The sequence below is a fragment of the Haliaeetus albicilla genome, chromosome 4 (genome assembly GCF_947461875.1).
Source record: "Haliaeetus albicilla chromosome 4, bHalAlb1.1, whole genome shotgun sequence".
Classification (NCBI taxonomy): domain Eukaryota; kingdom Metazoa; phylum Chordata; class Aves; order Accipitriformes; family Accipitridae; genus Haliaeetus; species Haliaeetus albicilla.
The window spans coordinates 44644745-44671212 of NC_091486.1; the positions used below are offsets into that span (position 1 = coordinate 44644745).

A 26468-nucleotide genomic window follows, 5' to 3' on the forward strand; every position below is an offset into this window, starting at 1 on the left:
GACATTTTGACAAAGAGACAGGGATATAAGAAAATATAATGCATGAGTTGGTTATTTAAAAAAAAAAAATTACCAATAAACCAAAATCCATTAAACCCAAACAAACATGACTTACTTATTTTACATTTTTAGCTGGAGCAAGAAGTCAAAGCAGTAATTTACTTTAAACCAATTTTTTTTAAGTAAGTGACATATCTGATTTAACAAAATTGCCATTATAAATGTCATGATATATTATCTTTTTTCTTTTAAGAAACTTCTTTTTGCTGAGCTTACCAGTTTCCTTTTGATTCTCAGATTACACAAGCTTTTGTGCTAAGAAATTTCATAATTCAGACTTTATCTCTTAGCATAGACTGGGGACAAACTCAGAATCCTGGCTACAGGGTCAGAGGACATGGCAGTACTACCAGGAGAAACAAATAAACAAAAAAACCCCGCAAAACAGCCACAGGCTGACAAAACAGGAGGTGACCCAAATTAGCATCAGGAGTCTGTCTTCACTGTCAGATCTAATGTCCCTGCATGGTTTGCTCACTGAAATTTCTACTCTTCCTTAGAAGGGCCAAACTGGTTGTAAAGAAAAGGAAAGCCAACGCATACTGTCCACTGGCAACCTCTGCAGTAGTTTAAAACTTAATCTCTACCTTGGCTCTGGACACAGACAGGCTTTCTGATGTGTAGAGAAAGACTCACCAATCCTGCCTTGCTCCTAGTGTCCTCAGCTTTCTCTTTGGAGCACTGGGCACACACTGCTCCAGTCTTTTTATTGTCTATGCTGAAACGTTTACATAGAGATAATGTGGGAGACCAGGAGATTGGTAGAAAATGGTGTATTCCAAGAACACGAACATGTCCATGTTTCTTCCCACATACTTTTCGGATTGTGGTTGACATAGGGATGGGAAACCCGTATTGCACAGATGCAGTCCACAGGAGCAGCTAGGTCCAGCTCACGACCTGGAGGGTGCAATGTCTGAATTGGGGGCAAAAGCCCATACAGATAAGAGCCCAAATGCATAGAAAGGTCCAGGGATAGAAAAGGAGTTGTCAGATCATGAAGATGCTTGCATTTCCATGTTTCTTAGAAAGAAAAAGTCAGTGTATTACAAGAGGTTACCTCTGAACTGAGCAGAGTAACAAACTTGATTACAAGTATGTGTTTTCCAGTATGATTTAAGGCCTTCAAGAGACAAAGAAACTGCCAGTTTTGTAGATGACTGTAAGGTTAATTATTCTCAATATTAAGAAAAGAGCACCTTATTTCTCCCTTGTTATCTGACAGTCATTTCCAGCCCTCAGCTCTCGCTGTGCCCGTACTTCCAAGGTGAAGGGGCTCTGCAGGTGAAGCCCTCACAGCCCGCTTCCTGCACTGGAAACAAAGCAGTGGGCCGCTGTAAAACCCACACGCAAAATATACACAACAGGAAGACTAGGCGTGCTGTAAAGGGTCATATTTCCACACAGAAGTTTATAATCAAGCTGGATGGTCAACCCCCTGCGCCAACACCTCCCTCTGCCTCCAACGGGGCTAGGGACCAGGCCGCCAGCGCCGAGACCGGTCACGGAGGAGCAGACACGGCAGATAGAAGGGCAGGGCACCCACAAGCAGCCTCTCTTCGAGGAGGAGCCCGCCTGGACCCGAGGTGCCGGCAGCGGCGGCCCCAGGGCGGGCAGAGGAGGAAGAGGGAGCCGGGGAGCGGCGGCCGACGCCGCAGACAGCCCAGGCCAGCCCCTCACCACCGCCCGGCAACGGCCGGGTCAGCTTTCCCGCGGCAGCCGCCCCCCTCTCCCCATTGGCTCTCTCTTGGCCCTGGGCGGGGCCGTGGCTGGCGGCCCGTTTGAAAGCGGCCATCCAGCGCAGACAGGGTGGCGGGCGGTTACCTCTTCTATTGGTGGCTGCTGAGGAGGGGCGGGCACTTGCGGCAGCGGGGTGAAGGCAGAGGGCGCGCTCCAGCTTGCGCTGTCTATCCCAGGAGTCAGTTAGCGAGGGTGGGCGGGGCTAGGCTAAAAGCTGCTCTCCACATTGGCTGGTTTGCCTCGTGCGTACGGCGATCCTCGCCAATTCCCGGAGAGCTTCCTTCCTTTCGCCGGGAGGGCGGGCCAACTCCTGCTCTCTTATTGGCCGGTGCTGGCTAGGGTCGCCTCGCGGTTGGCGGTAGAGCTGAGGCGGGTGGGGAGAAGGCGTTGGGGCGGCCATGACCGAAAGTTCTGTGCCCCCTTCGCTGTGACAGTTGGAGGAGTGAGGGGTGCGGGCCCGGCCCGGCTGCCGCCTCCGGGCCCCCGGCTTGCCCGCCACATGGACGCGGAGGAGGAGGTGCGGAGGCGAAAACTGGAGGCCGGCAGGGCCAAGGTGAGGAGAGGGAGTCCCGGCTTGGGGGGGGAGCCGCGCCCGTCCCGTCCCGGCCTGGCACCCTGCGGTGCCCGCGGCCGGGCACCGAGTCGGAGGGGGGCCGGGGGGGGGGGGGGGGCTGGCTCCCGGAGCCGCCCACGGTATCGTCTCTGCCCGCCCCGGGTCTCTCCCCGTCGGGGGGGACGCCGGCGGTTTTTCCCTCGTAACGTGGCGGGGTCGGTGCCGCCCCCGAAGCCCGGGCCCGGGGGTCCGGGCGGCGGCAGTGCTGAAGCGTTGCTGCCAGCTCGGAGCTGTGTCCGGAGGTGAGAGGTGTTTACCTGGACAGCGTGGCTGTGCCAGAAATAAATGTGGCTAGTGGTGCTCCCTGAAAGGAGGTTGCCCGGGAGACTTCCCGAATTACTGCAGAGGTATATAAACATTATCTTCAGTGAGCAGGGAGCAGCTTAAAGCAGTGCATACATCTCCCCCAGGTTCTGGGGTCTTTTTGTTTTGTTTTCTCCCTGATTCTCCCATTTTTACCTAGGATTCCACTCAGTTATTTGTGGAAATACTGTATTTCCAGGTGAGAATCCCCAAGAATAGGTGGCACGTGTTTTATACTTCAACGACTAGTCCGCTTGCCCTTGCATCTGCAGGTGGGTTGTTGGAGAACTGGGTTGATTTAGTTTGTTTCCAGTCATGCTGTTAGTGAACACTTCACACGCTTTGAACAGTTACATGCCTTCAGCTGGTGTAGTTTGATGGGACGGTGTAGAGAGCTCATATGACACAACTGATGTACAAAGGTGACATTCTCTTAGTAATTATTGTCTGCAATGATGTAATTAGCACTTGATATGTGTATGTAACCCTCTTAGATTAAAAACTTCTGCTTTGTTTTGGTAATGATGATCAAGAAGCTGGTTAGAAATGCCTGGTTACTTTTCTTTCAACTTAATGTTTTGGCTGGTTTTTGAGCTGTTACTGTCATATTTCCCTTCTGGGAATCCATTCCCGAGTAAGGCTTGCCACCCTGTAGCTACAGTGTTTCCCTGTTCTCACCATCCCAGTACAACTGGAATGGGGGACTGTAGCTACAAGAGAATAGCTGAAGCTGCACAGGGTGTTGGGAGGTCTGGACGGATCAGATTTTTTCATGATGTGCTACAGCCTCTTCACCCCTGATATCACTCCTAGTGATTCTCCCACAGGTGTAGGGGCATGGCCCTTTCTGCAGAGGACCTGTCTGGAAATCTTGCTAGTGGAGTTGGAGGTGGCTTGGAGCTGTGCTGTCTGCTTCAGATCTTTTCAGCAGCCTTCTGTGTTTCTGTTTCAGCTCCCTCCTCCCAGCGCTGTGCAGAAGGCAATTAAAGAGAGCGTTACTGGGAGGGGAGCAGGGTTGTGGCTGGAGCTGTGCTGAAGCAGCTTGATGGTGGGCAGTACAGTTCCTCCATCCCTGTCCTGTCCCACCCAGATGCTGCCATGGTTGCCACTCTTCCCGCTCCCTCTCAGCAGCTCCTCATCAGCTTGCCCTTGCAGCCTTGTTATGTGCTGTGTGGACACAATCCCCTCTTGGAGAATGATTGCATGATTAGTTTTTGGATTAAGACTGAGAGAGGAAAGTTTGAGAACAGGAGTTCTTCAGGTTGAAAAGTTACATTAGCTGTGGCAAGACTTATGTTAACATTTCTTTTGTAACTCTTCTCTAAGTGCAGTATCTGTTTATGGTAAGAAAAATGTGATAGACTTGCCTTGAATAAGTTATTAGTTCCCACCTGTTGTACAGCTGCTGTTTGCCATTGGAAAAAAAAAAAAAAGTAGGGACTTGCATTATGTTTCAACTTATGTGTGCAGAGCCAATGTTGCATTTATTATTTTTTTAAACTATGTGCTAAATATCTCTCATCTTACCATTTAAAAAAAAAGTTAGCAGCCCCGTCAATGTTGCTATTGCATGGTATCACATACCTGGTATACTGAGAGGAGAGGAGAGGAAAGGGTTTAGAAAGGCAGAGATAGATGTAGTGCTTTCTCTGCTTATTAAAATGTCACAGAGATCCATTACTTAGCTAGCAGATTGTGGGCACCAGACAATTTAAAAAAAAAAACGCCCAAAGAAATGAATGGAAGCAATATCCATCAGGGCTTATTAAATGCAAGCATAGTATGTTAGGGTTTGGAAGGCAAACACGTGAGCTGCACATTTGTTAGTATGCTCACGCCCAATTTCTACCATGTATGGCTGCATGCTTGCCCTGTTTCTGTATCTTTACTTATATACCTGAAGTTGTGGAGCTAACTTACGGAACAAATGCATATTGGGCTAATTACTGGAATAAATGCACCTTTGGTGTTACTTGGCATAGTCCTTGGCATGTTCTTAAGCCCATAGTAGGATGTGGTCATGCTGCTGAGTAGGTGGGCTGCAGGACTGTAACTTGCCTCAGAAACTTCTTTTGGATAGCTTGTGTTTTGAAAGGCTCTTATTTAATAGAGCAGTAGGGACATGTATCTCCTTTTTGTTCTTTTCCTTTTCTTTTTTTTTCTTGCTTTCTTTGTGCTGTCTTCCTCATGAATACAAAGGCAGTTTTGAAAGGGAGAAATGACCGTGAACAGCTACAGTATTTCCTTTCTGTGGTGCAGGCCTACAGCAGCTTAAGGTCATCCCATCTCCGGACCAATACCAGTGTTCAGTGTTCATCCAGATCAGCTTCCTGAATCATCTCGCTGCATCACTGTGAGAGTGCTCATGAGAGCAGGGGACAGGAGTGCGAGGCTAGTTGTGTGTTGCAGGCCTCTGTTGTAGCAACCTGACTTATAGCAACGTATGCAGTCATGCTAACTGCAGTCTGATAATGGTTTGATCTGGAGATGTGAGCTGCTGTGGGGTTTTCTGCCTCACCCTCCTCCAAAAAAAAAAAAAAATTTTTTTTTGTCTTTGGCATCCTTAGAATTTAGTCTGCTAAAAAATGACTTGAGAAAGGAATATAATGTGAATGTTTTCCTCTTTAAACCAGTACTTGCATTATTCTTTTTCATATAGCAATAAAAACTCCATTATGGAAATGCATTTAAGTTATCACCAAATAATAATAATGATTCCAACTGTTGTATTAATTGGAAATTGTCATGATTTGGCAGCTAAGTACTGACTGTATCAGGTACTTCAGATTTCTATTTTTAATAAATGCAATACTGATTGCCAAGGTAGTAATTGAGAAACAGAACAAACCCCAAGTATTCAGTGCTGCTTTTTTCTCCTTGTGTTTTTCCACCTCACGTTAGCTAGTATGCACGTTGGCCAACTGTGCCTCTAGTTACAGACCTATATATGCCATACCTCATGTGTGTGAAGTTTTTGCTGTTCTTGCATTTTACATGGTAGGACCTCAAAAAGGAGTGTGTGTTTTCCAGGAAGTTTTCCCGCCTCATCAGTTTGAGCAAGCTCTAGAAAATATTTCTGGGTTTTGTCTAAGAGTACTTGTTGCTTATGTTTACTGTATCTAAGAGGTGGACTAAGGTTTATTTGAACAACCAGTTTCTGTTGGTTCTGACGCATGTAAAGCAGTAAGTCAAGGAGTAAATTATGTGTGAGGTAGGCTGGCGAGAGCTGAACAGTGCTGCCTGTGCTGTAGTTTCCCTGTCTGCTGGCCCGTGCTGCTCATGTCAGTCAGCTTGCAATAATGTGGTGGAAGGATGTCAGCACAGCAGGTAATTGGGACGGTGATGACACAGGGACCACCCGACACAAAACCTGGCAGGCTTGTTCTAGTTCTGCAATGCTCGTGTGGTGCTGGCCATACCAATTCAGAGGTGCCTTGTGGTTGCCTCTTAAGTGACTGGTCATGGTGAGATTAAGTTGCAGTATAGTGGTACCTGCAGGAAGGCTGAGCGCTCTTCAGTTATGGAGAGCTGCTTTGGATGCTACGGTGGACAGCACTGTTTGTGTTGCGGCATGCTACATCTTGGCTAAAAGTGAAGCTTTCGCTTTTGCATGTGCTGCTAGAAAGCAAACTGAGCTCCTTCAAAAGGCATGATCTCACTGGGATGGGGAGAGTCAGTGTTATGTGCTTTCTTCATATTCACACACACACACTACTTCATGTTGGATGACTGTCTGCATATCTGATGATACGCTTATAATGACACTTAAATTTATGTAGCTGATTAAAGGCTTTGGAAACCTGATATTGCCCTAAATAGGGCTTTTCCCCATCCAGTGATTCCATAAATCTGAAGTGTGTTTGACTCCAGATACTTTCATGGACCAAGAAGTCCAATAGTTCCATAAAATTGTGGAGTAGTTGGATATTTTTGCATGGTCTGTATTATGATTTCATGTTTAATGCTTATGAATGGGACAAAATAAGTTTTGTTTTCTTTCAGCTGTGCATTTAAAAATCCATACTCATTTAGAAGTCATGGCAAGTCTTGGTATTTTAATGTCAAATACTTGATTTCCATTCATGAAATCATTAACTGTTCTCTATGATGGCCACTCTCTGCCTTTCATTTCTCATCTTTTCTGATTGTTTTACTCCTGTTTTCCCCTTTTTTCCTGCTTCAGCAGCTTTCTCAACTCCATTTTTCTGCAGGATTCCTCCTATCCCTTTTCCCTATGTTATCAGGTTAATTAGGGCTGGTTTTGACATAATTGCCATCAGTAAGTGCTAGAGTTAACACCTGATTTCAGAGAATAGTATTTATGTCTCACTACAGCTTTATTTACTGATCTGTTCATCTTGCGTATTATAAAAGGCAACAGGGCACCTGGCAATCTTTGTTTAATCTGCATTCAGTATTAATGACTATGGAAACTACAGAACGTAATCTTAAAATTAAGCTATTTGTACATAAACATCTGAACTGCTGGTAAGAAACTGATGTCTTTCTTCAAATACACCTTTTAAACAGGCTGCTCAGTGTAGCAGGTGTGTAACCATGTATCTGTTGAGTAGCTAAGCTGTCAGGTAGAAGTTGCTATAATGGGTGTAAGGAGAAAGGACTGAACTAAATCCATTTCAAATGTTGAATGAAAAGAAATGGACAAGGCTTTTCTGCAAGGTGGCTGTTTTACAGGAGAACCAAGCTGTCAAGCAGTGGATTATCGTATGTATTGCAGGTAGATCTTGCCAATTATGTTTACATCCCATGATCATTTGACTGTCTGTTTTATCTTGTCACAAGGATATATTAACAGTGCACTTGATAACCTATGCTTGTAACCTTGGAGAAAGCTTTTTCCTTATGAGAAGGCTGTCTGGATTTATGTTGTGAGGGAGATGTGTTTAGGCAGCATTTCCAAGTAACAATACTAGAGTTCAAAATGGGATAATCCTTTTTAAGCAGTTTAAGGTGCTAAAGAAAGTTGGGTAATAAATTGTCAGTGACATTCTTTACAAGTCCCTGGTGCTTTGTAGAGCTGTGATAGTCTGATAAAGTAGAGCATCTGATTCTTCAACAGAAGAAATTAAAATGACCTGGCTTAATTGATTTTCTATTTATGTACTGTAGGCTGCTTTCTGGCTAGGAAGTTTTGCTGTATTCTCTTAAGGGGGTGGCGAGGAAGGAGCATGAGGATTCACTTCCGTTAATTTTAATCTTAAAGCTTACGCTGGCAAAGATCTGTTTAGATACATTTGTAGGGGGTTACTGTTTTTGCTGGTCTTGCAGAAAGACTGCTCAATTATTATTTTTTCCTAATGATTCTATATATTAACAACTTGTTCTTTTACTAATCTGTCTTACTGTAATTCTGGATTGTCATTGACACACAGTTTCACTGAGTAAAATTTGATTCTTGTATTGAAATGAGTCTTTAGTACTGGTGTGAGATTTTTTGCTTAATTGCACAGTTATCCAGTATGTTCTGAATGTGTAGAAAGTAGGAAGATAAAGCAGTTTTTCTGCAGATGTATATATTTTATCAAGATAGGATCTTCATCACCCATGGGTGTGTTAATCTTGTGGTCCTGCTACCTTTTTCTCACTTACCTCTCCCTCTACCTCTTCCAATCTTTTCTGCACAGTTTGCTTACTTCAGACAACGAAAAACAAAAAGTGACATCACGCAGTCGCAGAAAAAGACGGCGAAGAGGAAGGGCTCGTCTGTCCACACGCATGACGTTCCGAAGGAAGAGTACGCACTAGCGGCCCAAGATGTTGGTAAGGGTATAGAGAGTAAGGCTGAAGACACCAACCTACTAGAGAGTAAGGCTGAAGACACCAACCTACTAGAGAGTAAGGCTGAAGACACCAACCTACTAGAGAGTAAGGCTGAAGACACCAACCTACTAGAGACAACAACAGAGACAGAGGTAAATCTTAGTATTTCTTGTGTTTCACTTCACTCCATCTGCAGATAGCAAGTATTCCAGGTGACTGTTTTACTTAATTGGGTATTGGCTCTCTGGCACTGTCAACTAGTTACCATTGAGAAGTAAACTGATGTATTGTCACTTGTAATAATTAACTCTCTTACAAAGTGATGTAAACAACTGGAAAAACCCTCTCCGTTATATGGACTGGACAGCTGGTATTGTCAAGGAGCTGTCTGCTGTTAGCCTGCTAAATTGAGGTCTTTCACCTTTCACTGCCATGAACTTCTCTTTGGGCAGACTTCTGGTTATGTGGCTGTGACTCCATGAAATGGCAAATCCAGATTGAGAGGCATAGTAGATGAGCAAAACCGCCAGGACCTTGTAATGCACAGCATTAGTTTGGTTTTGTATCACTTTGCTGGCTCAGATGTGCTTAATGTTTTCTGAAAAAATATAATTTGTTCCAGCATGCTCTCAGTAGCCATTGTAAAGCCAGCATAGGTGTTATGTTCTCTGACAAATTTGTTTAAAATGTGACTCCATTTATGCCTGATGTATTTCAGTATGTTTGTACTGGTGACACGCTAAAGGTGGTCGTGTCAATAAACATAGAAACGTTGCTTGTCATATAGTGTGAGATTACTAGACGTCTGCTAATAGATATACTGGTCTGCCTGAATTAAGCAGTTGCTTTCTTGCTTCAGCTCACAGTCAAGATTTTTATTTTTATATCAGCTGTGTATTAGACAGTCATATAATGCTTTCTCTCTCTTTCTGTCTTGTAATAAAAATAGGCAAAATGTAGTTTTGAACGACTTTTTTTTTAGGAGTTCAGCTTGCTTCAGAAGTGGTTGGCTAATGCTTTCACAAGCCTCAGAAGCCACAAGGCAGCTCTCTGTCTACAACAAACTATATCTGTCTCAGTCTGGAAGTTTGTTTAGAAAGTAGTTTCCCAGTGCATTTCAGCATGTTGTCTATTGCAAAGATTCATGAGTTTTGGGAAGGCACCGCCTTCTGCATGAAAAGCATCTCTCCAGCTGTTAGTGTGCTTTCATAACATACACCAATAGCATCAGTCTAGTGTATTTGCAAACCTGCAGTAACGGAGGATACCATTTGCATGCATTACCCTCACAACAGAAAGCTGGATATCCCTACTGCTTTCAGGATATCCTGAGCATAATGTTAGGATTGCAAAGGCTTTTATGAAGCTACATGCCAAGCTGTTTGCACTAAGGAAAAAGCATACAGAATTTTGTCACTCAGCCATAGCGGTGTCCTTATTACATTCATGTGAACTTAAATTAAAAACCAACAAAAATCATTTATTGCTTCTAAACAGCTTCTGTCCAAATAGCTAGTTTTAGTAGTAAATAGTAAAGCAAATGGAATTGCTTTCTAAGTTATGTGGAGGGGCACCTCTAGGGGGACAGTAGTCATTGGAAACTACTTTGTGTGGATTCAAAATACAGGGAGGACTATGGGTTGGGTTTTCTAGATAGTGCTACAGTCATCTTTGTCTTGCTGTGAATTTAGTGAGAGGTAAGTATCTTTCAAGATATCAAGCTCCATTAAGTATATGTGTCAGAAAATAATACTGCTTTTGTCATTGTCAGAATGATTTGAGCATGTTTGTTAAATAATCTCCTGTCAGTTAGTTTACTAATATTTAGTAGTAAAGAGTACTGAACTGTATTTGCAAGCCACAAAAGCAGAATATAATACATTAAATCTCAGCGGTTAGACTTGTCTACTCAAAAATTTTGGGCTATTTGTAAAAATTAATTTTTTTTTTGCATTTATTTCATTCATTTGACCTTGAATGACCAGCTGAGTTTACTATTATAGTCAGTCTCTCTCTCTCACTAGTATGTTGTCTCACAACATGGACCTTTCTGGCTCATGTGTTTAGGGTGTTTCCAGAATAATTAAGCTTTTCCTTATGTATCTTTAAAATGGCCATGATTTAGTGTTTGTTTTATTTAATTACCAGGGGAGTGCTGACTTGTCCAACTGGGATGTACTGAATGATCATGCAGCTGAAGTAAGTGTGAAAGAAGGTATCTTTAGTAAAAGATGCTGATATATATGTGAAAGATGAGTATGATAATTGGTTACTGAAATTATTAGTTATTGAGCATTGTTATCAAATATGATAAAAGTGATGCAATTTCACTATTTTGCAGTCTAAAACAGGTACTTATCTGCATGTACTTTTACTGGCTGCGAAACTGGTTGCTAAGAGAACTGGTTTTAGTGAAATCATGGACCTTGTCCAGAGAACTTTGAACAATGTTTTTAATTGAAATGTAGGTTTCTTCTTTAATTTTTTTCATACATTAAAACCAAAAAATATTTAAAATAAAATACAAGATACTGTCTCCTCTGGGAGAATTGTAATAATATTGCTCCTAAGAAACCACAGGATTGATTGGAACAGCTTTTCTCTTTGTACTTATTTTTTTGTTCTGTTGTTAAAGCCGTAGAAACTCAGAGTATGTTGAATATTTATTTGCAATAGCTGCATACATTTGAATTTAATTTTAAGTCAAGAACTTTACATAATTATTTTTCCTGTGGGTGGACTGTTCTCCAGTCAGCACAGATGGATGTAAAAACTTTATGTAATTTTGGTAGTATACCCACCCCCCAAAATTGTAAGTTGGAATGTATTTTAAATCCCAACACGTTTCAGATTGGTACTTTGCCACAATTTGGTGCTGTAGAATCACAACGCTCTTTTCCCTAATGTACCTTTGCGCCTTAAAGTATCATATGAAAATATATTATCTTTGAAAATTTTTTATTGGAAATTTTTAAGAATTAAGGACTTTATGTGTAATGTTTCAACACTGGGACTTTAATAGAATTACTTTTAAACTAGAATTTGCTCAGAATTTCAGACTGAAGCTGAATTTATATTCGGAGTAATCGCCAACCAGAAATGGCATATTGTTTTGTTGAATAAATACATTTTTTGTTTCTTTTATGAAGAAAATTATGATAAATTCTGCTGCAGAATACAGTGAGCTTGATGCTAAGATGTGTCAGGTGAGAATAGCTGACTTAGAGAACAGACTTCTGGAGAAACAGGAAGCGGTCAAAAGACTCACTGCACAGATGGAAGAGCTACAGCAACAACTTACCCAGCACAGTGACTCTATGCAACTTCAGGTATGTTTGATAGAATTGGGTAAGGGGGATAACACTACTTTAATCCTAAAATATTTAGAAGGCAAAACTCAAAATTAGTATTGTGTGTTATTGAAAAGTACTTCAGCTTGCTAATGTGTGCTGCAAAAACCAGTACTGAGGTTTTCCATTCACCAGTGTCTAGGACTTCATGTTGCTTGAATCAAGCGAGAGTAAAATTAAATTTGAAATGCCTCTATTTTTAGAAAGTTTTTAGCAAATGCATAGTTAAATTCGTCTTCTGAGAAATGGTTGGACACTTGCTGCTAGTTTTTATTGATAAATTTTCTTACTATATTGAGGAGTGGGCCTTTATAGAGAGAACCTGCAAGAACCACTAAGGTAAGTGTAGTTAATCATACATTGAGGTAGGGGCTCAATGTAAAAACACAGGACTTAAGTCAGTATCTGTAAAAACTTTATAAAAGTTTATAAACTTTATATATATATATATTCCTTTTTTTAATATATATATTATATAACAAGGTCACGCTGAAAAAATCGTGCAAAAAAAAAATGTTCAAACTATTGATAAGGAAGTACTTATTGAAATGTCAATGTTTTTGTGGATATGTCTGAAAACCACTTCATAGATGCAGCTAGGCTCCTTTTCAAATGGTCACATGGGATGACAGACACTACTACCACCACCTACTATCACCACCACCTCAATGACTTTCCCTTAGAGGTCATTCACACTTTTTGAATATTTATAGATACTTGTGGCTCTTTGGTTTTAGGGTGTGATTTCTTCTTTTTTTTTTTTTTTTTTTGGTAGTATGGGCAAATGATGAAGTAGGATAAGTCAAACTTTATTAAACTGACATGTACCTTCCCCTCTGCCAAAATATTAAAAAAGATATTTTGAATTCCCTTTCTCTAGCATTTCTATGTAAAGGTAAATTATCAGCTGCTTCTGAAGAATAGTTGCTTCCCCATTTACATGTTGTTTTTCTCCTTCTAGGACTGGGGAAACAAAGACGTTTCCTGTTGGTGAGAAATAAATTGAAAAGATTAATGTGATTAACATAAAATAGGATTAATGTATCCCATCTCATTAGCTTTCTCTTACATGGCTGAAAAGAAGAGCTGACAGATAGGAAAGAATTTAGGGGGTACTAAATATTCATTATGTCCTGTAGAAAACTTGATTGCTTTTACATCGATAAGAGCTACAAAATTTTTAAGTAAAAATATTTATTTCATTACTGGTATCCTATTATTTGTTTAAAAAGTCACTTTTGATTAGCTTTGTCATCTCTGAGATCAGTGTAAGATTCCTTTTTCATCACCCTTGCCATCATGTTTGAACACAAACATTTCTTGTCCTTTAGTGCAAGTTTGTTAAAACTTAAGTGTAACTATAGACTCTTAACAGCTTTGCTTTAAGAAAACTTACTAGGTTCCTATATATTAAGAATATTTTAATTTGAAACGTGCACTTCTTGTGATCCATGTAGGAGACTACGGTTCGGGAGCAGAATGAAGTCATCAGGAAACTAACAAGCTGCCTTCAACAGACAAAGAAGGATCGGGATGATCTACAGGAAGAGGCTTCACGTGTAGCTGGTCAGATCCATGATTTGCAACTTCAGTTACATCAGGTGTGCCTCTCCTCCAATTTTTATTTCCTTACGAAGAGAGTAAGAACAGGTTTGGAATATGAATGTAAAAACATATTGAACTTATCACATAGCTCTTCATAGTTCAGTTTGCAATGCAGCAGTGAAAATGATTTGAGGGCGAGGCAGAGTTTTCTTCAGTTGCGAGGGAGAAGTCCCAGAGACATCCTTATATTTTCCACTTGCCTGTGTAATGTTTGGGAGGTCATTACACTTCTTTGTGCATCAGTTTAGCCCTTGTTAGGGAATTTTACCCAATATTGTTAGTGGTTTGGGATCTATACACAGCAATCACTGTAATGGTATGGGCTTAAATGTGATCAGTTTTCCTTGCCTTTGTCAAAGAAAGCTCCGAGTATATGCGTGGGCAACTGTAACCAGCTCAGCTGTTATACAGAAACTTGCTATGTTGAGGTAATGTGACTTGGCTCAAAGAAGGAGATTTAAAATAACCTGAAGATGGTTGATGCAGCCCCTATGACACATAGAAACCTGCTTCAGTGCAACAAGTTGATCATGGATCTAATCCCTGGATAATGAGAGATACTAAGCCTTTCATGTACTTTATAAATATTTTTTTTAAATACTTTATTCTTTTTTGGTGATGCTCAGTGTTCTAGTGGCTGTTCTCTCTGAACACCTGTATATTTGTTTTCTCAGGAACCTTGTACTATATGCCAAAGAGTAATATTTATGTTTGCTTACCATTTCAGGTTTGCAAGATAAGAATTGTACTAGGAGGGATTACATGTCTTAAATGTCTGGATAGGAAGGGTTTTTTAAAAAAAAAAATTAAAAATAAAAACTGGGATTTACTGGAGGCAAGGGATTATCTTGAAGTTGTTGGTCATGCCCTGGAAAATAAATCCTCTGCTAAATGAAATTTTGGAAAAGGACAAAAAATACTGCTTTCTATATACAATTCTGATTGCTATTGACAAAATAAGTGGTAATAGTGAAAATTACTCTACAGATGATTATTGGGATTTGCTCCATAAGCCTTTGAAAGACAACGATAAAACTTCTAAATAGCACTTCGGACATATGCTAAATAAAGCTAGTAATATGATGCAAGTTGTTTGTGGAAGCATGTCAACGTTGATAACATGAAAATACTAATACGGTCTTAAATGTTATCTTCTTGGTTTTAGCAAAGTCTTCAGAAAAAGGTTTTAAAAATGAATAAGCTACATTTTATTTTACCCCCATACAGGTATATGTTTGGTTTTTTTTTTTTTCATTTGGGGGGAGGTGTAGAGTAAAAAAATACCTTTAGTACTGAGCTGTAAATCCTTTGCAGAGAAGACTGGTTTTGTTCATTGTCCTTTTACCAGTATGTCCAGTCCATTGGAAGTCCTGCTTCATTTTGGAGGCTTCATAGAGATGAATTTTCTAACGTTTACAACTTTACTAGTTGTACTAGTAGTAGTATCTAAAACATGACAAGTGTTGAGATTGAAGGACATAAGGTAAATCTATAGTAAATGATTACAGTATATTTTGTGCATACCGTGAGACTTGTGTATGAGTTATTCTGATATAAACTTTCTTCTGACTGTGAGTACCTTTATGTGTTCAGGTTAATGAGATGCTGAGGAATAAAAGCCATGGGAAGAATGAAGTATTAGAAGCCCAGCAGCAGATGTCCTTGTTTCAGAACCGTCTCAGAGAGCAAAATGCACATTTGGAGATGCTGCGTCAGAAAGCACATGACCTGGAAGTACAGCTGGAGTCTTCTCAAAAGGTAAAAAAATGTTTTAAAGTGCCTTTATAATTACAAGCTCTAGGTAGTTAAGTTTTTGGTGTGTTTGCACAAGCCAAGGTGGTACTTTTTGGAGGAAGAACCTGTAATGAACATTTAATTTGTGCATGAGGTAACATTGATGCTTCAGGACTGAAAGTACACCTTAGTGTGGAATTAAAAATCTATTCTTCTGAAGGTAATGATATTCACCTAAGGCAAAATAGCTGCTCACAATTTAAGATTTTTTTTTTTTTTGTATGAAATAAGGATTCAGTTCTGGCTCTTTAAAATTTGCTTATTTGTTGAAATTACTGCATCAGTTTCTGTTGCAGAAGGGTTGGTCTTTAACTCTGTTACTAAACTGTTGTATAACATTAAGAAGTTTCCATCAGAAGCAGGTCCATCTGGTGTTTCTTGAACTGACGCATGTGGGAACATAACTGACAGAGGCTTGCAGTGGGGTGAAGGTTGCTGGATATGCTGTGTAAGCATATAACAATACAGTTGTGTGTGAACTTGAAACACCTAGATGAGAGTAAAAGTGAACTGTATCTGTAATCATGTTAGCTTCAGATACAAAACAAAGTGAAAACCTTGTGTGGGAATATTTTGATGTAATCATTCCAGAAACAAGCACTATGAATAAAGAAACTTGGTTAAAGTTAAAAAAACATAACAGATGCTTACTTTTTTTATAATACGTATTTCAAATCTGGTGATAACTCTGACCTGCTGTAGTGGCATGGTCATGAAAGAAAGTCTTTTTTAGAAACAAATTTATAGGGATTGTGGTTACTAACATACATTAGAGGAACAGCTTAAAAGGTCTGATTTCCTTTAAGAACATAACCAGCAATGCCATAGGTAGAAGCCTTAAACTTTTAAGTGAGTCAGATGAGTCAAAATTTGACATGGCTGTTCTGTTGGCCTACTCCTGCCTGCAGGAGGTGTTTTCTCTGTGCACATGGCTGTGAGATGGAGAGGTGTCTGTAGCTTTGATATTATTTTATTTTGTTTTCGTTAAAATACCTGAAGTTTGAGACAGCCACTATTTTCTTTCTCTCCGGAGTCAGTGGCGCACCAGTTGTTATTGTTTAGGCAATTTGATATTTGTTACCACATTTGAAGAGTCTTTCAGTAGTACTTTCCACTCTCAAGGATGTGCTTAAATATCCTGTTACCTAGGCCAATGATACACCCTGCACTTAATGGTAAATATTATTTGTGAAGATAAGTTAAAAGCATGAGGCTTAAGGAAATTAAAACATGTCATATTTCGATGGCATATTTCATATGTAATTTTATTTTTAAGAATAACAAAGATAAAGAAAATCTGCTTGCCCAAATGGAAGAGGATATGAAAGATACAATGCAACAGCTATACAAAAGCATAGAAGAAAAAGACCAACATATTAAAAGTCTTCAAGATCTACTGACATCAGAAAGATTTAGCTTGTCTATATTACAACGTACCCTTTCTCTCCGGGACTCAGAAATAACAGAGTTAAGAAATGAAATAGCTTTATCTAAAATGAAAGAACAGCAATGTATTGAAGAACTGAAAATCAGTCATGAAAAGGATATTTGCAGGCAGTTGGAGAACTTGAGGGCTGAGCTGGAGAAGTGCCACAGAAGAGAGATTGCAGAAGCTAAGCAGGTATATGTAGAAGAAACTCTTTTAAAATACAAGAATGAACTTGAACAGTTAAAAAAAGAACTCTGTGCTCTGAATTCTGAAGAACACATTCAGAATTTGAATGGGATAATAATTGATTTAAATAATAGTCTTTGTCAGTCTGAAATTAATAAAGAAAATTTGAGAAGGAAACTTGAAAACCAACAGGAAGACTTCCAGAGAGAAAAATCTGAAATTGAGACTAAATACAAGGATTTAATTGATGGCCTTAAGTCTCAACTTTCTGATGCAGAAGAGCAGGTTAAGGAAGCCCAGCAATATAAACAAGAAAAACAATCCTTGAATGAAGAGATTCAGAACCTGAATTCTTTCATCCAGAAATTAAATGAAATGCGACTTTATGAGGCTGAAAAAAGTATAGATGTAGGGCAAAAGCATGATGAAGACATTGTCTCAAATAAAAAGCTAATGAAATTGAGGGAAAATGAGATTTTACCAGAGGTGTTGCAGTTGCAGAGAGGAGAGCTTGAAGAGATGTGGAATAAACTGCACCAGTTGAAAGGTGAAGGTGAGCTAGTTCATGAAGAACTAGAGTTCCAGTGTGACTTGGGAGTAGACTCCTCAAGGGATCAATTAGAAGAAATTAAAAATTCAGACATCACAGAGAATAATGAAAATAGTGAAGGAGATAAACTGTCTGAAGAACACTTGTCAGAACTGGGGCTTTTCAGTGGTGACAAAGGCATATTGGCTAAATATCTCACCTCCACAGAAGGACTAGAAGAGTCGTATGCATCCAGCACTTCTGAAGGTTATGCCATTGAAGAAGGTAGATGCAGTAGGTATGGGTTAGACAGTAGTGTGCTTCTAGAACACAGCAGAGATTTTATACCTCCTTCATTAAACTTGGTCCTTGATGAGGAGACATGTCCTAGCCGTTTGGCTCAAGAGACTTTTGAAGAGACTGAGGGGGGAGCAGAGGCCTTTGTTTCGTTTTTGTCAGATAACTCCCTGCAGCAAAACAAAATAAGTGACCACGGTGATGTAAAGGATGCTGAGACGGCTTGTTTAGTAGAGAGATGTGTGAAGCTAACTGAGCAGCTCCATGAGAAGGAGTCAGCCTTGATGAAATCTTATCAGGAGACCCAAGAAGCTGTTGGAAAATGGGAAAAAGTAATGGCTGAGCTCTCTCATATGCATGTGGAACTGGATGAGGAACGTGAAGCACGGATCCGTTGTGAAAAAGAACTTCTTCAAAAAACAGAGAAGGAGAAAGAACTTGAAAACAAAATAATGTTTCTAGTAAAGCAGCAAGGTGTGGATGGAGGCCAGCTTTACTGTGCTGTAGAGCCTTTAACACAAGTGTCAACATCCTCTACCTGGCAAGAAATGGTAAAAGATCTCCAGAAGGAAAGAGAAATGTTGATGGTGCAGCTGCGAACTCAGGAGCAATTAGTGAAAGATGTTCAGGAGCAGAAAACAGCTTCTGATTCTGTAACAAGTGAAGTACAGTGTCTTTTTGGACGTCAGTTAGCTGCTTTGCAAAGTCAAAGGGATCAAATGCAAAGCCAGCTTGATGTTCAGAAGGCCAAAAATCAGACAATAGCAGAGCTGCTTGGTCAGAAAACCATATCTGAAGAAACATTGCTAAAAGAACAGGAGTTGCTCAAAGCTGAAATTGATAATAAAGAACAAAATTTAGCAATCTTATTGAAGGAAAAAACAACCTTAGGAGAAGGATTATCTGATGTGAAGGAGGATCTAATAAAAGCACAAAAAGCACTAGCAGAGAATGCTAGCATCATTGAGGGTCTTGAGAAAAACATACATGAACTTAATGCTGAAGTGAAAAGCCTCCAAGAAATACGTGAGTGTGAAAGACTGGGATATGAGGACAGATTAAACTTCAGCAACCTAGAAATTCATAAACTTAGTGCTGAAATAAAGGCAAAAAGTACTGAATACAGTGAGGAAAAAAGCCAGCTGACCAAAGAAATTGCCCATTTGAAGAAAGCTCATTTGGAGCTTGAGACTCGCTTGCAGGAGTCCCTTCAGTCCGCACAAGCTGTGCAGGAGACACAGTCCAAGATGGTGAAACATTACAAAGAGGAAATGGATAAACTGGAGACTCAACACCTTGCCGAATTAACTAAAGTGAGTTTGATGCATAAGAAGGAGGTAGGAAACCCCTATAGCAGCAGGAGTCTTGGGATTTCAGAACGCTTAAGGTAGTCATTGCAAATGTTTATATGCCTGTTTTCAGATAGAAGAATTAAATGCTGAAATGAAAGATAAAGTGGAAAAACAGCAGAAGTTGGAAGAAGAAAAAAAGGAACAGATTGCTTTAATAAAAAAGGTAAATGCTGTAATTGGGTTTATTCCAGAAAAATAAATTCATTTTGTATTGTTTGTCATTTAAACAGTATAAATGTTTTGGAGATGCAAAAATCTATTAATTGTTTTTTTTCCATGGTGTCGTTGATTTGAGGTCAGGAGGAGGGAAGAATTTTGGGTCAGTAATATATTAGGGGGCTAACTAACCATATTTTGAAGAAAGCTCTTTATCTGAGTATTCTCTGCAGGTACATGAACGAGAGCATGATCGTGAAATCTCTGAACTGATTACTAAACATGAAGAGGAAATGGAGAAGCTCCGTGCTGAACTAAATAAAGAACATCAGCAGCTGTTGGACGAACTTCGGCAGCAAATGGCAGCCACACACAAAGCAGAGATTGAGCAAGCTCAGCTCCAATCACAGGTAAAATAAAGAAACACAGTAATTACTGTAGTGGCTAACTGGCTGTTGCAAAGAGAAGGCTCCTTGATTTTTGTGCATGCTATGTGTGCTTTTTTTATATAGTGCTGCAATTGAAGAATTAGGAGTGTTCTCTTGGTGGGTGGTAGTAGATATTTTCTACAGGAGTTCTCCAGGATCCTCACTGCAATTATATTTTAACTTTAATTCTGAAGAAAACTGGATGGTTAAATAGGTGAGGTTAAAAAAAAAAAAAAAAGTTTTGTAATTTTTCATGTCTTGATAAGTTTCATAAGTAAATTTATAAAAAATACTAAACCCCTCTCACTGTTTATTATCCCACTAATGTAATTAGGCAAGCTTTCATGCTAAACATAAGTATGTAAACCTGACTTTTTCCTCTAACTATTTACTGGGTTTTTTTAACACTTCCACTAAATGCAAAGTGGAAATGGAAAGAGTAGGTCTTGTGTTAGGTCTAATTACAAGATGTTGGTGTAGTCTTTAGTCTATTTAAGAATTGGAAAGTTTGGCTGGTCCATTTTAGCTGCTGTTTCTAACTGTTGTATATTCCTTGCTTTTTTTTTTTAATTGAGGCATGATGAATTTTATTTCCACTTCTCCAATACCACTTCAGAATGTTGCTTTTTAACAAATTATAACCAATAGCAAATATGAGGAATTTTTTTAATAGACAGTGAAGGATTGGGGTGAGCTTGTGTTCTGCTCTGATGACATTGTGAGGAAGTGGACAGATACAAAGTATTTGGTAGGAGATGAAGTTAAGAGGAAGGCAAGGAAAGCCTTTTACTTCGCACTGAAAACTTTATGCAAATCTCATTGTAACAAAAGTTAGCTTATTTTCAGGATTCTGTCCCTGCCATGAAGAAACACTCTCCAAATACAGAAAGGCAAAACTTAGATGTGTTTAAGTTGAAAGCAATGGAAACTGAAACTGCTCATGAAAAAAGTGAACACATTTCATTAGGGGGGAGGGAAAAACCGTTTTTCTTCTCCATTACAGGCACTGCACAGCCTTGAACTGGAAGCTTTACGCCTAAGCTTAAATAATATGCATACCTCTCAGCTTGAGCTTACACAGTCTAACTTGAGAAAAGAAAAGGAGACTGCCCTTGTGGAACTACGGGAGATGCTCAATGATAAGCGTGCTCAAGAGGTAGCAATTCTGCAAAGCCGCCATCAGCTGGAGTGGGAGAAGATTAAAGAACAGTGTCTGAAGGAAAAAGAAGACCTTAAGTCAAAGTATCAGCAAGAACTAGGTATTAAAATTTGGGAATTATGGACCAGAAATTGGAACTCTGTCAGTATTTTTCTTCCTCTGCGTGTTCCTGTCTTGACATAGAGCTGGCCTTTCGAGTGACGGCTGGTGTTGCCTTGAGTAGGGACAGCGGCTAGACTGGCATGTGCAAGAGTGCATGTTTTATATATGAAAATGAAGTTGTCCAGACCTAAATTTAATTTTTCTTCAACTATACAGGTGTTTTGCTGCTACCTCTGTAAAATAGCACTATACTGAACTAGTTGGTTTCAGGAGGCATTAGACAGAGCTCTTGTAAAGAGTTTAATTGGTGCAAAGAGTAGAGCTCTTACCCCTTATGTTTCTTAAGGTTTTTTATTGCCCTAAGTCAGCACTGACTACTGTTGTGTTTCTGACAAGATATGGAAATGCTTCCTGGCCTGCCCTCTCAGTGGTTTCAAAAGGAGGATAAAGGGAGTTGGAAAGGAACTGAAAGGCTCAGTGAGAGAGAACCTGCAGCTAGGTGTCCTTTGAAATGTGCTTGTTATAAGATTGTATTCTGACAACAGCAAGGGGAAAGCTGCACTTGATAGTATTGAAGGCCTGCTGATAGTGTGCTTGACATTGTTTGGGATATTTGCCTTTTCTCAGGTCAGGAGACCATTTCTGACCAGTATGGCAGAGGTTGAGGAATTTCTGGAGAAAGGTGAGGACTGCAGCAATTCACTGAAGAAGTTTAGGAGCCATTCTTTCAGTTGTCCTTCCCTGAGAGCAAGAGAATGTTTTAGGGCTGTGTCTTTTTGGCTCGAGTAGAAACCCATTTGTTATCACCAGTAATACAGTGAACTGATAGCATGATGGGATTTGGGAGCAGGAGGAGGTCTAGATGCAGTTCTTAAGATCAATGCTGTTTACGTGCGTTATGGCGATGTAACTTGATATGAGTGTAACCACTTCTGAGTGGTTGAATGTAGAGGCTGAGAAGGAGAATTTGGAAGCAGATGATGCAGGAGACCTGGAAGGGAGTTGTGGATACTGTTACCTGCGGGGCTAGAGGAAAGACATTTCTTGTCAGGGAGGTGATGATTGGACATGACCCAACTCACCTGAGTGCTGGGAGGCTGTCTTGTAACTTGGATGATGTTTCTTCCTCTACTGGACCATTAGCTGGGTAGCTGGCACCATCTTGGTCTCTGAGTTCTCATTTCCCACAGAAAGACTTGAAATAACGTTGCAAGCTAAGGCAAGGGTACTTTGAAGCTGTGAGAGGGGGACTTTACAGGGTTCTTGCAGACCAAGAAAGGTGCTGGACAAGAAGTTGGAATGAATCTGGGGAGGAGGTGAGAAGGAAGAAGCCGTTGGTGTCAGGGATAACTGAGCAGATAATAGCATCTGTCTCGCAGTCTGTTTCCTAGGCATTCTTAGAAGAAATTTGAAGAGTTTCTTACTTACCGCTGCTGCCACCTGCTACTCTGTTGCTGTGTCTCTGGAGATAAAGATGATTCAAACACTTAATAGTGACATGCAGTGAAATGCTAGCATCTAAAATGACATTGACTGGTACTTTACACTGCTGTGTGCCTACTTATTTAAGCCCTGAGTTTGATGCTGAAAATGGTAATCTCATCCATATTTCTACTTACCATTTAATCATAACCTTTTATGTAAATTTATTAATAAGTATTTTATTTCACAGTTGATCAAAGAAAGAAAATAGAATTGGAAATGGAAGAGACGCATACCCAGGCATTAGAGGTAAAAATTCTGTTCCTCATACAAGAAAAAGTAAAAACTCCTTTCAGTAAACTAGAGCTGGTAGAAGTCCTGTGTCTACTACATATTTATTGTAGAGGACAAATAAATGGAAGGGAGAAAAAAAAAATACTAGTTTACTAAATGTGTTTGCTTTAATAATGCATGTCTTGCTCTCTTAGACTCTCAAAAGAGACTGGGAATTGGAGTCTGAGGTGCATTTAAAAAACATGTGTGAAGAGCTGTCTGAAAAACATCAGGCTGAAATGGTGGAACTGCAGAAAACTCTGGAAATGGAATTAGAAAAAGTCAAAGCAGAGCTGGGGCTTCTTTCTCTTGAGAATGAACAGTCTAAAAGTAAGTGCCATGGTCTGGGAAGCAGTTGTCTTTATTGAACAATGGCAAAGCTAACTAAGTGGTTTTGGAACCTGTCTAAAAAGCAAATACAAGATATATCCATGTACTCTTACTTAAAAACTGGATGGATGGCATGAGACTATCTAGAAAACAGGACGTAAATGAAAAATTGATTAAAGCCTAGTTAGCTGTGTTGTGTTTTGACTTCCACGGAATATGAGATGAACTATGTTTTCCTTTGAGTGTATTAAAGGGAGGTGCTGTTTTGCTTCCAGCTGAAAACTGGCTTTGGCAGTTACTGAATTAATCAAAATGCTGATCAATAGCAGTAGAAGCTTCTAACAAAAAAAATTGGGGTTGGATTGTGAATAGTTAAAGCTTAATGAAACAGTAGCTTTTTAAAATACTGTTCTGGAAGTGATGTTTCTGAGACAACTCTAATTGGAGTTTTCATTAACTTGAAAAATGAAATCTGGATGAGTACCTAGCCTGGTACATCTGTTCATGTCTTTTGCTGAGGTGCTGACAGGAGATAGAACTATGAAAAGTTTGTGTAGATTTCTGAGATCTAACGCATTTGTTGAGACAGTGGTTGACTGGCACAACAGTGTCAGATTTGCTGTCAGTGATGGCATGAAAAGGAGCCACGAGATGTGGTGTGCCATGAAGTGAAGAGAGATAACTAGTCAGATTGCCTAGCCTCTGAGGCACTATGCAGGTGGGAGACATGGAAAATAATACTCTCTCCAAATAAATGGAAATGCAGTGTTAAGGGTATTGCATGATGCTGGCTGGCAGGCAGCAAGACCATCTTTTGAGAAGTTAAGAGTAGCCTTTTCGACCTGCCAAGGGCTGGATGCTTTCACAGTGTTTGGCTCACCTTTGGCTGCTGTGAGGACATATTTGTAGCAATGGCTTGTTCTTCCTAGTCTGCACTGACTTCACTGGATTTCCCTGAACCTGTATCATTAAAGTTTATTCTGTGAGAATAATGTGCATCTCTTGCAGCTCACTGTGGCTGAAATGTGGTCACTTGATTGCAGGTTCTGTCTGGGCAGGTCAAGATTTGTTGAACAAATGAAGTAGTAGCAAGTTTACAGGGTTCAGTGAGTGCTAAGTGCAGGGGCAGAGCATACCTGGCATGAGCTTTCGTAGTCCTTTCTGTTCATCTCTTCTACTGCCTGCTGCTGAGTGTGGTTGTAGGAGAAACTCTGTGTTCATAGGCCATGAAGAAATGCTAGATTCCCTGTTCCAAGTATGTGTGCTTCTAGTTCAGGATGCTTGTTCATATGTGCAGAGAGCAGATGCTCATCCCTCCAGCACTACTGTTTGTTATCTCTTGGCTAACAGCGTGGGATGCAGAGAACTAGGAAGCACTGTGTGGAAATGTTTTACTTTTGCTTGCTGTAAGCTAGCATTGTAGTCTAGAGACATGCATTTCTATTTTAGTTGCACCAGAGTTGTACAGGTTATTGAGTAATCAGGATGATGGTATAACAGAACTCATTTTTAATTTTAGTAAAATGTATAGAATTGGAAAAGCAACACCAGGTAGCCATTATAAAAGTACAAGAACAGCTTCAGACTGAACATAACCAACTCCTAGAAGATGTGAAGATGAAGAGTCAAGAAAAAGAACAGAATCTCCAGAAGGAGGTAAGTAAGATTTCTTTACTCATTTAGAGTGGTTGATTACTTTATATATAAACAAAAACTAGACCATATACATATCATTTGGGTGACTTGTTTGTATTTAGGGATTTTATTGAAAAACTAAGATGCATCTCATGAAGCAGGTAAATGCTTTGGGATTTTCTATAGTGGTTCAAAATCTTTTGAATGCAGTTGCCTTTGCCATTTGATGCTGCTTCTTCCTCTGTATTTATATGCTTAATTTTCTGTTTCTTGTGTTTTGTTTTTATCTAACTAATACTTTGTTTTTGCCAGTAATGATAAATATGGCATCAGGAACAAATACCTCTCTTTGAGGAGTGGGTCTAACAGTTAAGTGCCACTCAGTATCTCTGATAGCCTGGATCATGAGCTGGTTGTCACTGTTTCCACCTATTTCTGACAGAATTGTCTGTTGCATATAAAATAAGAAATTAGAACAAAATTGTTTTTAAAAGTTGGGTTTTTTTGTTTTTTAACATGTCTCCCATAGCTGGAGAAACTTCAGGTAATGCATGAAGAACTCAAGACTCAGTCGCAAGAAGAAATCAGGCAGCTTTGGTCTCAGCTTGACAGCACACGAGCAAACCGACAAGACCTAAGTGGTATGCTCAGAACTGATGTGTTCTATTTTTTGCCTCTTCTTCATATAGAAGTATGCATTATTGACATGAAATATTTTTAATTGTGTACCAGAAACACACAGGTAGGTCATAGCAGTGTCAGTGGGTTGTACCTAGTGATCTGTTTTGGAAGTGAGAGGTGAGTCAGTGTCAGATGACTAGTTGGTTCTGCAATGTCAAAAAGCATGGTATGGCTGTGGGGAAAAGCTCACTCCTGTTGTTTTCCTTTCCCTTCCCACTCTGTTCCTGCACACTATAAAAATCTTTAGTGAAAACCAAACATTTCTCATTGCAATGTCAAGTTCAGTATAATGTAGTTAAGAAGTGGAGAAAATGCTGGTCAATGCAATAACATGCTCCTATTTGTATTTGGTATGGAAGCGGGTGTGAATTCAGTTGAGAAAACTGTTAATTGTAGGTAGACAGTAAAGCTCACTGCTTAGTTTATGACTTTGAGTGGTATATTGTGGCCATTTTCTTTTATTTGGAGATAAGAGATCAGTCTGCTTAAAAAAAAAAAGGCAGAAATATTTTAAGACTCTGATCAGGTTATATCTTGAGGTAGAAATGGCTTTTTTTTCCCCCTTTCAGTTTTGAGGTGAGTTAAATAAAATGATTTTTTCATTGACACTCAACATGGGGATTCATCATCTTCTGAAAGACTTTTAATTCTTAAATATAGAAAAGCCCCAGTTAAAGATATTGTTATTTTTAAAATGAAATAAAAATATTCAGGTGCTGCTTCTGAAATCAGAATGAATGGTAATGTTGTTTCCCTGTAAGGCTAAAAATAACCTCCTTTTTCCATAATAATGCTTCTATTTAAAAAAATAAACAAATCCCCTAAACCTAAAAGCAAAAAAAAAAAAAAAAAAAAAGGAAAACATTGTGCACAGCAATTAAACATGAACAGTTTGGGAGTTTTTGTTCTTCAGTTTGGTGGTGGTGTTTGGTTTGGTTTTGTTTTTTTAAATTAGTCCTATGTATATCTGCATTAAAGTTATGAAAAAGTTTTAAAGCCTGAGAGAAAATAATGGCTGGATGAAATCTGATATTGTATGCTTTATATATCTTAAGATTTATGTTTCAAGATTTAGGTGTGTTACACAAAACAGTCAGCTTTACAGTGTAGTGATCGGAGATGACACACATCTTTGGTTGAAGTCAAGTAGAACACGTCTCAGATGTGTGTGCACAAATAGATG

General features: G+C 39.7%; 1 protein-coding gene across 11 annotated transcripts in view; it reads left to right on the forward strand.

Moving 5' to 3' along the window:
• The first annotated feature begins 2174 nt into the window (after positions 1-2174).
• Positions 2175-26468, forward strand: part of PCNT (pericentrin) — a 108434-nt gene continuing 84140 nt past the window's right edge. For 7 of the 11 annotated variants that reach the window (XM_069782255.1, XM_069782256.1, XM_069782259.1 and 4 more), the window contains exons 1-13: positions 8230-8649; positions 10646-10696; positions 11647-11826; positions 13305-13448; positions 15046-15210; positions 16523-19000; positions 19110-19202; positions 19429-19605; positions 20627-20882; positions 22557-22615; positions 22795-22969; positions 24489-24625; positions 25134-25245. In XM_069782255.1, coding sequence (XP_069638356.1) covers positions 8245-8649; positions 10646-10696; positions 11647-11826; positions 13305-13448; positions 15046-15210; positions 16523-19000; positions 19110-19202; positions 19429-19605; positions 20627-20882; positions 22557-22615; positions 22795-22969; positions 24489-24625; positions 25134-25245 — 4432 coding nt within the window. In that variant the 5' untranslated portion in view covers positions 8230-8244. Of the gene's footprint in view, positions 2354-8229; positions 8650-10645; positions 10697-11646; positions 11827-13304; positions 13449-15045; positions 15211-16522; positions 19001-19109; positions 19203-19428; positions 19606-20626; positions 20883-22556; positions 22616-22794; positions 22970-24488; positions 24626-25133; positions 25246-26468 lie in introns of those variants that run through there. The other 4 variants (XM_069782264.1, XM_069782265.1, XM_069782266.1 and 1 more) reach the window with 2 other exon arrangements.